Genomic DNA, 16,237 nt, shown 5'->3' on the forward strand with positions numbered 1-16,237 from the left:
TCTGGGGGCTCCAAACACCACTCTGGCAGGACGACTTCATTCACCAAATGGTGGCTACACACTTCCAACCCGAGAGACCACAAACTGAATTCTGTGACTTTCCTGTTTGTAAGAATGATACCATTGTGCCACTGGTCTCTAGGGGTTAAAATTCTACTGGTCACCTTTGATTCCTTCCTCTCCCTCAGTAATAGCACCTACCCCAGTGTTTCTGCGAGGCTTACATGAGAAAAGCCAGGTACATCATTGAGCACACAGGGCCTGATGCTGAGTAAGTGCTCCATAATGTAAGCCATTGTTCGTTAATAGATTATTGCTCATAGTGAATCTGTGAAGTAACCAATCCCCATTTCTCCCTCTTCATGTCTCTCAAAAGCACATACACGATCCATTCTTTCTGTTTCCCTTGCCATGTTCCTTATCAAAACACATCAACTGCCATCTGGACCAGGGATAGGAATGCTAAGCCAGACTCCTTGTCTCCAATCTCTTCTCCCACTTCCTAATCCATCTGGGATACAAGATCCAGAGAAAGCTAATGAAAAACTGCCTCCGTGATGTCATTCTCCTGCTCGGAAATGTCAACACTTTCTTGATGGCTCACCTGGAAACCAAGTTCTTCTCTTCTAGTGCCACACTCCGTTTCCAGGCCTGTCTCCAATAACCATGATCCAGCCAGGCTAGAATGCAAAACCTCTGAAAAGTCTTCCGCCTCTCCCACGTCCATTCCTTTGCAGATACCATTGTCTCAGTCTGGAAAGTCCCCATCGTCCACAGATTGAAATCGTTCTCATCTTCTAAAGCTCCCCTCCTCTGTAAAGTCAGTTTCTGTGTTTCTTCTGTCTGTTTCTCCCTTGAATCCCCACTGCCCCGGCTTATCTTCCTCTCATAGAGCTTATTTTTTTTGGCTCTTACTTGTCTTTCTTTTCCCAATAGGACCTCATGCAGTGCTTATAAGTAGAAGGTACTCAATACATATTCATTTAGAAAACCGAACATCTTTCTCACTTTTAGGTAAGATGCATGTCTCTATTATTTGAGACGTATTCTCTGGCTGGGGAGATAACATGTGTGGGATTTCTTCGGCTCGATCTTCATACTCCCTGACCCCTCTCGAAAACCCCAGCTTGTATTTTTGCAGTATAATGTAATGGCATGCCCTTCCTAATCCTGCCATTTTGCCTAATTCCAAACTACCTTACTGTACTTGCCCCAAAGCACTCCCACCCTTAACCTCTTGTCCCAATTTCCTAAAATACAACTGCTCTTGTACAGAATGGTGCTGCTGGACTAAAATGCTGACAGGGAATTGCTCTTCTTCAAGGTCTGGTCTGTATCAAGGAGCCCACGCCATGCAGTTAAAAGTGTCATAAAAATGGGCTGATAAGTAGCTAGAAGCAGAATGCTGTGTCTACACAAATTACACGGCATTGCAGGCTACAGTTTGGAAGTTCAAGCAAGAATTGTTTATGAAAATGCATGAGCTTACCGTAGCTTGACTGAGGATATCATATACTTAACACTCACTGGTAGAGCACTGCGTAAGAGTATGGGTATTTTATGTACATCTTAGTGGCTCCTTTGAAGTGTTTTTTGATTCTTTTCATTAGGCAAGATGAAGCCGTCTCTATGGCCATGTTGCTGGCTTTTAAGAAGATGCACATTATATGTCAGCAACTACAGTATAATGCATTTGTTTTGTGTGAGCACAGCAAACCACTTGAGAACAGAGTTTATTTTGTAGACACAGTGAATTAACCCTTCAAGTACTGCCCCATGCCACAGAACTACAAGTCTTGCCACAGTATGGCTTTCTCTTCTTATAATTATCCTCTCTAGCCTGTTCACATATTAAGAATAAATCCGAGGCCGGGCACGGTGGCTCACACTTGTAATCCTAGCACTTTGGAAGGCTGAGGCAGGCAGATCACTTGAGGTCAGGAGGTCAAGACCAGCCCGACCAACATGGTGATACCCTGCCTGTACTAAAAACAGAAAAATTAGCAAGGCATGGTGGTGGGCGCCTGTAATCCCAGCTACTCAGGAGGTTGAGGCAGGAGAATGGCTTGAACCCAGGGAGTGGAGGCTGCAGTGAGCCAAGATCTTGCCACTTCACTCCAGCATGATCGAAAGAGTGAAACTCCATCTCAAAAAAAAAAAAAAAAAAAAAAAAAAGAATAATTTGGGTAAAGAGAAGAAAATAAAGTGCAAAAGTAAGTGCCTCTTTTACGTATTCAGCATGGCCTTTATTCTGTGAGGTCAGTGTCTCTCTTACAGAGAAAGAAGTGAAACATTTAGCCTGAATCCCGAGAACCAGGAACTTCTCAAACATCTCAAACATTCACTTACCCTCTCCCAGTGTAAATGAATTGCACACTTTCTGAAGCCACTTTTGTATTTCTCCAGTGCAGACCACTTTGTACCTACCTGTTTATCAACACCTTCCCCTCTTGAGTCTTGGTAGGGTCTGGATCCTTCAGCTCTATCGGATGCTGATGAAGTGTAACCAAAGACAGGATCTTGTTCTGTCACCCAAGCTGGAGTGTAGTGGCGTGATCTCGGCTCATTGCAACCTCCACCTCCTGGGTTCAAGCGAGTCTCCTGGCTCAGCCTCCCGAATAGCCAGGATTACAGGCACCCATCACCACACTAGACTAATTTTTGTATTTTTAGTAGAGATGGGGTTTCACCATGTTGCCCAGGCAAGTCTTGAACTCGGGACCTCAGGTGATCTGCCCGCCTTGGCCTCCCAAAGTGCTGGGATTACAGGTGTGAGCCACCGCGCCCGGCCAGTATTTGTTCAAATGATTTCTCTTCACTTAGGAAGAAAAAAGAATAGGGCTGGACTACCTGCACTTGGCGAGGGCGGAGTGGCAGAGTAGACTTGCCTACCAGCAAAGCCAGACAGCCTTTGGTTCCTATCTTAGTACTACTACTTTTCAACTGAGGAACCCTGGCAAATTGTGCGGCCTCCTGAGCCTCAGTTTTCCTATCTGTAGAATGGGGATAATGATGCTCTCCTCATAGGGTTGCTTAGCGCTGGGTAGGTCCTTAAGGAATGTCTATTGCATTGCCATCCCTCTACAGCTTCCCCCAGATTCTATCCTCTTAGGAGGAATGGGTGTCACTGGAACATGAGGAAGCATTCCCTGGATCCTTTTTTCCCTTTCCTCACGCAGAAGCCAAACCTCAAATACACATCTTCCCTCTCTGTCCACACCCACAGCAGCAAAGAGGAGAGCCAGGGATCTAGGGGTGGGGGTGGGGGCCCATCTTCCTCCTCTCAGCAGGTAGGGGCTCGCGGGCTGACCGGCAGAGGACCTTCATTAGAGTCACAATAAACTGCCTTTCTGGGGAGGGGGGAAAGGGCGAGAGAAGCCGCTGGTGTTGCATTTTTTGGGGGAGGTAGGGTCCTCTTCCTGTTCCATTTCACTGAATTCTACCCACCTGGCATGGCCCTAGGAGGTGACCGTAGCCCCGGATCCCCGAGTAAACACCCAGGTCAAGCTACAGGACTGACTGGGTCTTAAGCTATTATACTCCCAGTTAAAAGATTTTTTAGCTCAAGGACTATCTCGAACTCGTTCTGTCTCAGTGAATGACTCACTTACTGAAACGGTGTAAACACAGGTGTATTACTGGGCTGCGGAAGACTTGGATGTCCCGGCATGGTAGAAGGCCAGCTCCCTGCAGTGCAACGCTTGCATTCTACATCCAGAAAACTAAAGTTCAAAGAGGTCAAACAATTTGGCAGAGGCCTGCAGTCCAGGGACTGAGCGGAACCTGGAACCCGCCACCAGGACTCCCAGCCCTGCTCCCTCCAGCGCCACCCTCTTCCCAGGGGTAGGGGGAGCTGAGGCTCGCTGTGCTCACGTGGCTTTCAGAGCCCGCCTCGGACCCTGACCTGGTATTCCACTCCCGACCCCTCACTTCCTCGTTTCCCCTTCCTTCTCCCTCTCTTCCCAGGGTCCCGCAGGGCCGGCTGAATGAAGCGATGCCGGGCACCTATACATGCATGGTGGCCAAAGGAGGATTGGAACGCTAGAGCTCGCCTCTGCAGGGCTGTGCAGGGTCCCCACTGAGGAGCGGGTGCAAACGGGTGCTGAGCTCTGGGGTCAGCCAGCACCAAGTCTCGGGCTCGGGGCGGAGCCTGGCGGTCGGGGGCGGGAGGGTGGGCAAGAGAGGGAGGCCCCGGGCGTGGAGACTTTGAAGGAGTCGGGGCCCTGGGGGTAGGAGCCCGCCGGGTGGAAGCGGCAGGCGCGAGCCGGGCAGCGGGGCGCGCGGTCCAGGCGGGGCCGGGCGGCGGCAGGGACTGCGGAGGTGCGGCGAGAGCCGGGGCGGGCGGCGTCACCGGAGGCGGAGGGGGCGGAGCCGAGCTCGCAGCTGCCACCCGGCCGCCGGGCCCAGGCAGACGCCACCCGCCAGCGGCCGGGCACGCACCGCGCGCAGACCTTCAGCGAACAATGCTCCGGCCGGGCGGCGGGCGGCTTGGAGACCGACGGAGGGGCAGAGGAAGCGCAGCCCCGAGGTGAGCCCGCGACGCGCTCTCCAAATTCGGCCTCTTTTTGTCTGGCGAGCGTGGTCGCAGAGGGGAGCTTTGGAGGGGCGCTGCGATCGCCGAGCAGGCGACCCCTGGGGTGACAGGCGGCCGCTCGGGGAGTGGGTAGCGCCGGGGCCGCGTGAGCCCGGGGTGGTGCCCGAGGTGCAGGGAGGCGCCCGGCCAGGAGGACCGAGGAGCTGGAGGGTGTTTTCGATCCATTCGAGAATCGCGCTCTTTAAAACGGGGAAACTTTCCTACGAGTTCCAGGAGGGAGGACCGACTGTTAGGATGGTTTCTCTGGTCTCGCTGCTCTGTTTGCGGCGGGAGACTGAAGCGCTTTGAGGACTGCTTTCCACCGATAGAGTATTGTCAAGGGGCGGAGACGGAAGGCCGCCTGGCTGCTGGGACCAGGACCCGGGGGGATGGTTTGGGGGTCCAGGGTAGCTCCCAGGTATGCAGCAGCGGGGCTCCAGAGGCAACGAGATGATGCCCTTTCCCCCAAGCCCTGGCTGAGCCCTCTGAAACGCATGCTGTGAGCACGTTCTTAACCTTTGCTGGTATCCGGGGACACACACACTTAGAACGCAGAATCCTCTGCTGGGCATGGAGGCGGCCGGGCATTCGCAGCGGAGAGCGCCAGCTCACGGTGTGTGCGTTTTTCTCAAGTAAGCTCACCCTGCACATGGTTTTGCAGAGCCGACAGCAAAACCCAATGGTCTAGGGACGACGAGTTTTGCGATGCATTCAGTCCGGAGTCAGGTTCAGAAGGCTTTCCTGATCACTGGCCTGAACTATCCTGAACAACTTCTCTCCCCCTTCCCTTTCTGAGAAGGAAATTTGACAGGAAGCCCTAGGGAATTCCGCAGTTATTTTGCTCTCCTGAGGTCTGGTTGGTTTCGACTGTAGTGGGTGCAACACCGCATTCCTCCCTCTGAGATTAGATTCCACAGCACTGGAGGAAGAAAAAAGAAAAGGAAAAGTTGGGTGAATATCATCATTTACCCTCTGTGTGAGTGGGGAGGCAGGGGGCTAGCGGGTGGTAAAGTTGTCACTTTCTCCTTTCTGCCTGGTCAGCCCTGGCCAGTGGAGTGTGCTGAAGTTCAGACACTTTCCACACACATTTCTTTCCTGTTTCTGGTGTTGCATTCATTTCACTGTAAATGTAGAAAAAAAAATTTAGGTGAATGTTTTCTGGAATTCTGTCACTTCAGGATAAGGCATAAGCAACTTCTGATGTGAGTCTGAAGGGGTATTTTGGGCCAAAATATTTAATCTTACAGATCTGGCCACCTTGATTCTTCAGATTCTTTTTTGAAATGGGGTGGGAGTGTATCTGACAGCTTCAGTCTTGCAAACTGTAGCCACAAATCTAGTGCAGAAGTTTGCAGAGGCAAAGACATTTTTTTCATGACTTGGATCAGAAAGAATGCTGAGCTCTTTTTTCTAATCTGACACTGCAGCCTCCTACTGAAATGGGGGGATTTGCATAATTCTGGGGGCCGCCTCCCCTCAGAGGTAAGGAATGTGGGCTGGGAAGTGCCTTCCCCATGCTGTGGAGAGCTGGCACTGCTGCACCAGGCAAGGCGAGGCAAGGCTTCGTGCCACTTGTGTTTCTCACCATCTTTTACTTAAAACAAATAGGAGATAATTCCAAGCAAGCACAGAAGTGCAACGGGAAAACAGCCTTTTTTTTTTTTTTTTTTTTTTTTGGCTGCATGCGGTGGTAAATTCTGTTTGCTGTGACTGAGAAACCAGTTTTAACAGGATGCAGTGAGTCAAAGACAGTGGGAAGCCCAGGGCTTCGTTTGTTCTCTTCTTATTCAATGACTTCCCTTTAAAAATCTTTGCGTCCATCCCCGGCAGTCGTGTGATGAAAGTTGCGTGTCTAAACATCCAAGAATTTCAGAGCTGAGGATTCTCTGAAATTTCAGAGCGAAGAGTGCTCGTAAACTGGTGAGACATCCTCAAGGAAACTTCCCCCATGCTAGCAATCCAGATCCTTCCACACTCCCAGGGCTGTGCAAAGGTTGGGGAATCTTAGAAAGTAGGGCCTGTGGTACCAATGTCGCCCCTTCCCCAATAACAAGTTTGTGTTCTTACTTGCCTGTTGAGAAGGCAACATGTCGTCAAGCAAAACTGCTGCTTTGTGAATCTGTGGTAGCCCCTGAGGAAGTGGTTGGGCCCCCACCTCCTCAGATAGCCCCGTGTCAGGAAGAGCTGTGGGAACTTGCAGAGCCCACACAGGGCTGGTTTCCAAGCTGTCTTCCTCCATCCCATGGAGCAGGCATGGGAGCCTCTGCCTGCAGTGGAGGTGGGCTGGACAGTGTCCTTTCTGTGGCCTAGAAGGTGTAGGCAGTCTTCACCCATCAGCTTCCCAGGAAGGAACCTACTGCCTGTTCCTGAAGGCCAGAATACTTCCTCTGCTTTTTCCCCCTCCCAAAACTTAGCAACCAGCCTATAGTTCTCTGTGGCCTGAGATTATAAAACCTGGCTGTTTCCTCAGCGTGTTGAAGCCCAGTGACCTCTTCTGGAGAACTTGGCAAAGAAGGAACCTGCTACTTGGGCGTACTTGGAGGAGGAGAAGAACCTAGCTAACAGTCTTCTTAAAGAAAAGGACCTGTGAGACCCTAACAATGATTGCTAAAAGATACTTTTCTTTTATTTCAGATGATTTATTTAGTGTAAAGATGCAATGGGCTTTATTGTTAACTTTTGTTTTGTTTTGTTTTTTAGACAGGGTCTCACTCTTGTCACCCAGGCCAGAGTACAGTGGTGTGATCAGGGCTCACTGCAGCCTTGACCTTCTGGGCTCAGGCAATCCTCCTACTTCAGTCTCCCAAGTAACTGGGACCATAGGCATGCGTTCCAGCACCTGGATAATTTTTTTAATAATTATTATTTTTGTAAAGACAGGGTATCTCTGTGTTGCCCAGGCTGGTCTCAAACTCCTGGGCTCAAGCGATCCTCCTGCCTCGGCCTCCCAAAGTGGTGGGATTATAGGTGTGAGCCACCACGTCCAACCCATTTTTTTTTTTTTTTTTTTTTTGAGAAAGAGATTTCACTCTTGTTGTCCAGGTTGGAGTGCAGTGGCGCAATCTTGGCTCACCGCGACCTCTGCCTCCTGAGTTCAAGCGATTCTCCTGCCTCGATTCTCCTGCCTCAACCTCCCAAGTAGCTGAGATTACAGGCATGCACCACCACGCCCAGCATTTTTAGTAGAGATGGGGTTTCTCCATGTAGGTCAGGCTGGTCTCGAACCCCTCACCTCAGGTGATCCACCCACCTTGGCCTCCCAAAGTGCTGGGATTACAGGCGTGAGCCGCCACGCCCAGCCCCAACCCATTTTTCACTTTGGAGGGGAAAGAGGCACATATAGCTTCAGCACTTGTTGAATGAACGCCCCTGTCTGTGAGCGTGGAGATAAGAGAGAGCACTTCCCGCAAACACTCTGGAATGATTTTGGGGTTACCAGGCTCATTCCACTTGGTTAGTCCTGTTGACAGTTTAGAGATTATCAAACTTCAGGCAGATCCTTATGGGAGGAAAGTGGAGAGCAAACCCTAAGGCAAAATGCTCCCTATATAATGAGAACCTGTTTAACTTATGTTCTTAAGGAAGATTTTTCTCTTGAACATTCTCCTTATGGGAAGTCAGTTCATTTTAAATAGGCTAAGAAGAGCCAGGAGCAACGCGCAGGTCACCACTGCAGTGAAGAGTCACCTGCAAAGTTGGCTTCTGTTTCCAGAACAGGCAAACTCTCTGTGTCTATGGGCTGGTGCAAGTTCTTGTTTTTGTCATAGTTTCCCCACCTGTAAAATGGGGACAACAGCTACCTGATGGAATGATTTCAAGGTAATCGGTTAATGACTGCAACCCTTTGAGCTCCTTCTCAATGGTGGATTTACAAGGGACCATGGTGTAAACTGTCACTTGGAGTTTTACTCTCAGAAGCAATGAACTCTTTGAGCAAGCCAATTGCCTTCTCTCCAGAGCCATCACTGGGAAATAGCTCTTCGTTAATCTCTTCTCTCTCTTATCATCTATCCAGTCACCTTTGACCATGAGTTTGTCTTGCTATTGGTTTGCTCCTTTGGCCTATAGCACCCAGCATTGTGGACCTCAGCAGCACAGGGTCAAGTAATATATATTAAGCAAGGGATATTTCTCAAGATGCCAGACCTCTCCACAAGGTCTGGAGGACAGGGCAGCACCCCACTTCTCCCCTTTCCCAACCTTTCCTATCTCCACCTGGTTGGAAGTCTGGAATACAATGCACATTTCAGGGCCTAGACCTGCCTCCCCTCTCACACAGTTCTTGTTCAAAAATTGTGGGTTATTTTCCAAAAGCCATTTTTTTTTATTTGTTGTACTACTTGATAGTTCTTGTTTCTCTGGGTCAGCGTCCCAGACTCTAGGCCCCCGGTGGCAGGGAATACATGGATGAGGTACTGGCTTCTCATCTTAAACCCTATGTGATTTCTTCCCATAACTGCCCCAAACCTCCAAGGATGTTAGGGGACTCCTCACCCAGGATTTTAGGGGACTGAAATGTCTTTTATGTACTCTTTTAAAGCAACAAGGCTGTGTTTAGTTTTTACAGCTTCTGATAAGGCCACACCACCAGAGAATGTCTAAGAGCCTTGTGACAGATGGGTAAGGGCCACAAAATAAATGGGATCCTAATCTTTACCTTTTTCTCCTCCTTCTCCTCCCTGATCAAATAATGAGATTGTAATCGATAGTGCACCCATTGTCTGGCATGGCAAATCTCTAATCAGGAAAGTGTCCTGCCTTTCTAGGAAGCCACTCTGTGACCCACCTCTGAATCCCGCAAGACCACACCAGAGAGCCGGGCGCAAGATGAACCAGCACCCTGTCGGCTCAAGATGCACCAGACCCTCCGCCTGAAACCCGAGAGCCTGAAAATGTCTGCGTGCAGTGACTTTGTGGAGCACATCTGGAAGCCCGGGTCCTGCAAGAACTGCTTCTGCCTGCGGAGCGACCACCAGCTGGTGGCCGGCCCTCCCCAGCCCAGAGTGGGCAGCCTGCCCCCTCCACCGCGCCTGCCTCCCAGGCCTGAGAACTGCCGCCTGGAAGATGAAGGTGTGAACAGCTCACCTTACTCCAAGCCCACAATTGCCGTGAAGCCCACCATGATGAGCTCCGAGGCCTCTGATGTGTGGACAGAGGCCAGCCTGAGTGCCGAAGTCTCGCAGGTGAGGCTGATTAACACTCGTGGTATTTTTACAGGGGCTGCTCCTGTTTGAACGCTTGGTGACTGGCTGGCAGCCAGGGAGGGCTGTTCCAGCAAGAAACCTGCAGGATGGCTTCCTGTCAGCTTGCCCTGAGATGGCTTTTGCCTGGGATTCGCTGTAGCTGCTCTCCTTTCTCTCTGTCCCTTTAGGCTAATCTAGTCCCCCAGAATTTCCTCCTGTGATTTGCAGACTGTGTAGAGCAGACAAAAAATGAAGATTTTTTAAAAAAGTTTTAAATTTTCTTAATTGATCCTTTTAAATATATACACAAGTAGCAGTAATTGCAAAGTGAATCGCATGCGCCCAATACCCTTCAATATGAACTTCAGCAACCATCAACTCATGACCAATCTCATTTCACCTCCCCCTCGCACTGATCCCTCTTCCTTATGATTTTAAAGCAAACCCCAGATATCACATCATTTCAATACATACCTTTCAAAGATAAAGTCTTTATGAAAAACAGAACCACAATACCATCATCACACTTATTTTTTTTTTTTTTTTTTTTTTTGAGATGGAGTCTTGCTCTGTCACCCAGGCTGGAGTGTAGTGGCACGATCTCTGCTCACTGCAACTTCCCACTCCCTAGTTCAAGCGATTCTCCTGCCTCACCCTCCCAAGCAACTGGGGCTATAGGCGCATACCTCCATGCCCAACTAATTTTTGTATTTTTAGTACAGACGAGGTTTCACCATGTTGGTTAGTTGGTTAGACTGATGTCTAACTCCTGACCTCAAGTGATCCACCCACCTTGGACTCCCAAAGTGTTGAGATTACAGGTGTGAGCCGCCACACCTGGCCTGTTTTTTTAGTTTTTAATTTTTATTTTATTATTATTATTTTGTTGAGACAGTCTCACTGTTGCTCAGGCTGAAGTGCAGCATTGAGATCTTGGCTCACTGCAACCTCCGCCTCCCAGGCTCAAGTGATTCTCCTGCCTCAGCCTCCTAGGAAGCTGAGACTAGAGGTGCATGCCACCATGCTTGGTTACTTTTTTTTTTTTTTTTTTTTGGTGGAGATCGGATCTTACTATGTTGCCCAGGCTGGTCTTAAATTCCTGGTCTGGAACTCCTAGGCTCAAGTAATCCATCTGCCTCAGCCTCCCATAGTGCTGGGATTATAGGCGTAAGCCACCATACCTGGCCCCACACTTCGAAATATTACCAGTAATTCCTTAATATTATCTAATACCCAGCCAGTACTCCTGTTTCCAATTTTGAAGCTTGGATTTTACCAGTTTTTTTTCTAGGGTCACTAAAAACAGTTACACCCTAGAGGCCAGACCATTCTGCTCATTCCACAGGTAACCTTTACAAAGTCAGAGGGCACATAACCCAGGGCTGCTGGCATCTGCTGTCTTTAGACACATTTAGGAAGCTATGTGGCTAAGACATGTTCTAGGAACTGCTTGCTACCTGTTTGACCTCTCTGCCTGTTCTAGTTTTCTTGACCAATATGGTGAGTAGGTCAGGCAGGCTGTGAGTATATATGAAAGCTAACGTCAATTCTAAATCAGGGGAGGCTTCATTAAGGAAAGGCATTTCCTTGGGTTGCGATGAACTTGATGTCCCCTTCCGGGCTGCTCTGTTTTTTCCTAAACTGATTACACCCATTCTCCAGGCCATTCTCAATACCTTCAGCCTTCACCAACCTGAGCCAGGGACTCTTTAAGCTCAGAACCACCTGGGAAAGAAGCCAGAGGCAGGCCCTGCTTTGAGGCTGCTTCTAAAAGTGGGGGTAAGGGAGGAGTTTAGATCAGAAGGAGGAGGAAACGGTGACTTCAGGAGTGGTATTGACCAGTCCACATCTTTGTCTCATAGCCCAACAAGTCCAACCACTTGCACAGGCTCAGACTGAGGTCACTGCTATAGGTGGGAGAAAGAGGACCTCTGGCATAGTTGGAAGCAAAGCACAGAAAGAAGCGAGGAAGCCCAGATCCAATTCAGAAGCCACCCCTCACCCTGATCCGGTTCAGAAACCACCCATCACTCTCCTGTTCTGCCCACACCCACCCACCCAATGTGTTTCTTTTTCTTTTTCTTTTTCTTTTTTTTTTTTTTTTTGAGACAGAGTCTGGCTCAGTCGCCCAGGCTGGAATGTGGTGGGGTGATTTGGGTCACTGCAACCTCCGCCTCCTGGGCTCAAGCCATCCTTCCGCCTCAGCCTCCAAAGTAGCTGGGACTACAGGCACACACCACCACGCCCAGCAAGGTTTTGTATTTTTTTTGTAGAGATGGGATTTTGCCATGTTGCCCAGGCTCGTCTTGAACTCCTGGGCTCAAGCAATCTGCCCTCCTCAGCCTCCCATAGTGCTGGGATTACAGGTGTGAGCCACAGCGCCTGGCTCCAGTGTGTCCCGTGTGTTTTCAAAACACTTAACGACTTCTATTTCTTCAGGCATGCGCTGTGATTGGGTTATCAAAAAACTCACAAACTCAAAGCAAAAATTAAACAAAACCCCAAGCTCCATTTTCCAGTCCTGTGGAACAACTTCTCTCACCCAGTGAGAGAAGTTGCAAGGGAGGACGAAGGCAAAGTGTTCTTTTTCAGAGTTATATTTTTCTTTTCCTACTTCACAGACTTAAGCCAAAAGCATTACAATCCATGGGTGGGAAGCACAGCTCAGTGTCTGGGAAGACAAATGGCTCAGCGGGTGCCCCAGCAATGATCACAGGGCTGTGGGGAGATCAGAAGGTGGGCGTGCACTGAGTCCCCGGCCCCAGCGCCTCTGCACTGCGCTACAGAAGACAATCTACAGTATCATTGCCCTTCCCTCTCACTTTTCCTCTCTCTCTTTTTTCTATGACAAGTTCTAATGTAAGTCTTTTTGCATTGGGCTTGTGTGTAGGTCATCTGGAGACGAGCGCCCGGCAAGCTTCCCCTCCCGAAGCAGGAGGATGCCCCCGTTGTCTACCTGGGCAGCTTCCGAGGTGTACAGAAGCCTGCTGGTCCCTCTACCTCCCCCGACGGCAACTCCCCTCGCTGTCCCCCAGCTTACACCATGGTTGGCCTGCACAACCTTGAGCCCCGTGGCGAGAGGAACATTGCTTTCCACCCAGTGAGCTTCCCTGACGAGAAGGCTGGGCACAAAGAAAAACCCTCATTTCCTTACCAAGACCGGCCCTCCACCCAGGGGAGCTTCCGCCAGAAACTGGCTGCCTTTGCTGGGACCACATCTGGCTGTCACCAGGGTCCTGGGCCCCTGCGGGAATCCCTGCCCTCGGAGGATGACGGTGATCAAAGGTGCTCGCCCTCCGGGGACAGCGAGGGCGGAGAGTACTGCTCCATCCTGGATTGCTGCCCTGGGAGCCCTGTTGCCAAGGCTGCCTCCCAGGCTGCAGGCTCCCGGGGCAGGCATAGTGGCAGGGACGGCTCACCCACGTGCTGGGAGCAGGGGAAGTGTGCAGGGCCCACAGAGCAGGAGAAGCGGGGCCCGAGCTTCCCCAAGGAGTGCTGTAGCCAGGGCCCCACTGCCCACCCATCCTGCCTGGGCCCCAAGAAAGCGTCCTTCACCTCGGAGGCTGCCACTTCTTCTGACGGCCTCGCCTGTGGCAGCGGCAGCGGCAGCGGCGCCAGCAACCCCTTCGTCCCCCATCTCGAGAGTGATTACTGCTCCCTCATGAAGGAACCTGCCCCAGAGAAGCAGCAGGACCTTGGCTGCCCAGGGGTGGCCTCTAGCAGATGCCTTGGGCTGACGGGGGAGCCCCAGCCCCCGGCCCACCCCAGGGAGGCTACACAGCCTGAACCCATCTATGCTGAGAGTACCAAGAGGAAGAAGGCAGCTCCAGTGCCTTCCAAGCCACAGGCCAAGACAGAACACGCAGCAGCTGCGCAGGGCCAAGGCCAGGGTCAAGGCCAGGGCCAGGTATGGACAGGTAATGCCTGGGCCCAGAAAACAGCATCTGGCTGGGGCCAGGACAGCCCAGACCCAACTCCCCAGGTGGCAGCCACCATCACCGTCATGGCGGCCCACCCGGAAGAGGACCATCGGACGATCTACCTGAGCAGCCCTGACTCTGCCGTGGGGGTGCAGTGGCCTCGAGGGCCTGTGAGCCAGAACTCCGAGGTGGGTGAAGAGGAGACTTTGGCTAGGCAGGGGCTGAGCTCCAGGGAAAGCCATGCTCACAGTGCCAAGGAGAGCAAGCCCAAGGAGAGGCCTGCCATTCCCCCCAAGTTGTCCAAGAGTAGCCCTGGAGGGTCCCCGGTGTCACCATCTGCCGGAGGGCCCCCGGTGTCACCGCTGGCTGACCTCAGTGACGGGAGCTCTGGCAGCAGCGGCATTGGGCCCCAGCCTCCATCCCGAAGCCCTGCTGACCCCGTTCCTCCCTGCCGGACCAACGGTGTCACTCTCAGTGACCCATCCAGGTGTCCCCAGCCTGTGACCTCAGCCTTGGACCAGAGGCGGCCCAGGTTCCAGGCAGGCACGTGGAGTCGTCAGTGCCGGATAGAGGAAGAAGAGGAGGTGGAGCAGGAATTGCTGAGTCACAGCTGGGGAAGAGAGACCAAAAATGGCCCCACGGACCATTCAAACTCCACGACCTGGCACCGTCTCCACCCCACAGATGGCTCCTCTGGGCAGAACAGCAAAGTTGGGACTGGGATGAGCAAATCGGCCTCTTTTGCCTTTGAGTTCCCCAAGGACAGAAGTGGGATTGAGACATTCTCACCTCCTCCTCCGCCTCCAAAGTCGAGGTGAGTACCATTGTCTGCCTGGGACTCTCTCTGCAGGGCAAAGGGCTCTTCCAGAAACCTTTGCCCTCATGAAAGCTTTCAGACCCGGGCCCCAGAATCTGCCCAAAGGCCCTTGTGCCTTTATGTAAATTTCCCCCAGGGTCCCAATGCAGCCCTTGGAGAGCAGGAGAGCAGAAGTTGTGGCCTCTTTGTATCCAGCAAACAAACCTACATGTGGGGCCCTGCTTGGGATTGGTGATTTGAAATCAATCTTTCCAAGAAGCGCCACCAAGCTGTTGCCATTTGTTTGGTGCCTGCATTTTTATAGTCTGGTCTTCTTTTTATTGCCCAGTTCTCTGAAGTGTCTTCAGTAGGCTTTTTTTCCAGGAAGTCCTGAATATTTTCATTTAATTTAAACATGCAAAAGAGGGCAAAAGGAGGTTATGCTATAAGATTTAGGGAGGGCTGGGTATGATGGCTCACGTCTGTAATCCTAACACTTTGGGAGGCCGAAGTGGGAGGATTACTTGAGCCCAGGAGTTTGAGACCAGCCTAGGTAACATAGTGAGATCCCGTCTCTATTTTCTTTAAATAATAAATATTTTAAAGTTAAAGTTAAAAAAAATATTTTTTAAAGATTTGGGGAGGGAAGGCTGGGCACAGTGGCTCACGCCTGTAATCCCAGCACTTTGGGAGGCCAAGGCGGGCGAATCACAAGGTCAGGAGATCGAGACCATCCTGGCTAATACGGTGAAACCCTGTCTCTACTTAAAATACAAAGAAAATTAGCTTTGCGCGGTGGCAGGTGCCTATAGTCCCAGCTACTCAGGAGGCTGAGGCAGGAGAATGGTGTGAACCTGGGAGGCAGAGCTTGCAGTGAGCAGAGATCCCACCACTACACTCCAGCCTGGGAGACAGAGCGAGACTCCTTCTCAAAAAAAAAAAAAAAAGATTTGGGGAAGCAAACAGTTAATGCCAAATAAATGTGTGTCCAATAAACTGTTACCACAATGGTGATTAGGTCTTGGGGCCAAAAGCAGAAAATAGGAAGCTTTACACATGGTTAGGAACCCTCAGACATGGGTTTTTAAAGAAAAAAAATGTAGTTTCGTGTTAGCATGCTGAAACTCAGTTTTCTCTATTGCTTCCCTGCTATCTCCTACCAGTTTAAAGTGCCTTTTAAAGGCTCAAGAAAAATAAATGGTCTTTTTTTTTTTTAAGCTATTGAGCTGTGGATGGGACTTAAATGCTGGGGGAAAAAAATTTCTTTCGATTAGAACAAAATTGATTCCTGTTAGGAAAAGGAGAAACCTACTGTTTTTCAAAAAATTACAGCCTTTCTGAACAGACTTGCTTGAGTCATGTCATTTCCAGTGGTTCTGTTTCAGCTGATGTGCCTCTGGGATGATGTCAGAAACAAGGAAATTGACCACAGAGAGAAGCAGTTAGGACACTTGACTTTGAACATCAAGGCGTCTCAGGCACTGATGTGATCTAACGTGGGTTTTTTTTCTCATGACCACTACTTTGTTCTGGAATTGCATTGGCCGCCCACCATGCAGAACAGACGTCTTCCAGATCCTGAGGTGATTGCAGACTCTTTGGCAGCCGCGTGAACTCCCCGAATGAATGAGGGATTCCGCAGCTAAGATGAGCTTCTGTTTATACGGCACTCACTATGGGCCAGGCATGGATTTAAAAGAGTTAGACATAACAACTCATTTCATCCTCAGAACAGCCCTAAGAGGTAGGAATTGCCAGCCCCAAT

At 50.6% G+C, this 16,237-nt stretch overlaps 1 protein-coding gene across 4 annotated transcripts in view; it reads left to right on the forward strand.

Annotated features, from left to right (window-relative positions):
- The window catches only part of PRAG1 (PEAK1 related, kinase-activating pseudokinase 1), a 103,073-nt gene that overhangs the window by 32,829 nt on the left and 54,007 nt on the right, over window positions 1-16,237 (forward strand). For 3 of the 4 annotated variants that reach the window (XM_021942017.2, XM_021942018.2, XM_021942019.2), the window contains 2 exons: window positions 9,340-9,756; window positions 12,647-14,490. In XM_021942017.2, coding sequence (XP_021797709.2) covers window positions 9,427-9,756; window positions 12,647-14,490 — 2,174 coding nt within the window. In that variant the 5' untranslated portion in view covers window positions 9,340-9,426. Of the gene's footprint in view, window positions 1-4,340; window positions 4,529-9,339; window positions 9,757-12,646; window positions 14,491-16,237 lie in introns of those variants that run through there. The other variant, XM_017961769.3, reaches the window with a different exon arrangement.

Source organism: Papio anubis, chromosome 8, assembly GCF_008728515.1.
Source record: "Papio anubis isolate 15944 chromosome 8, Panubis1.0, whole genome shotgun sequence".
In the NCBI taxonomy this organism is placed as follows: domain Eukaryota; kingdom Metazoa; phylum Chordata; class Mammalia; order Primates; family Cercopithecidae; genus Papio; species Papio anubis.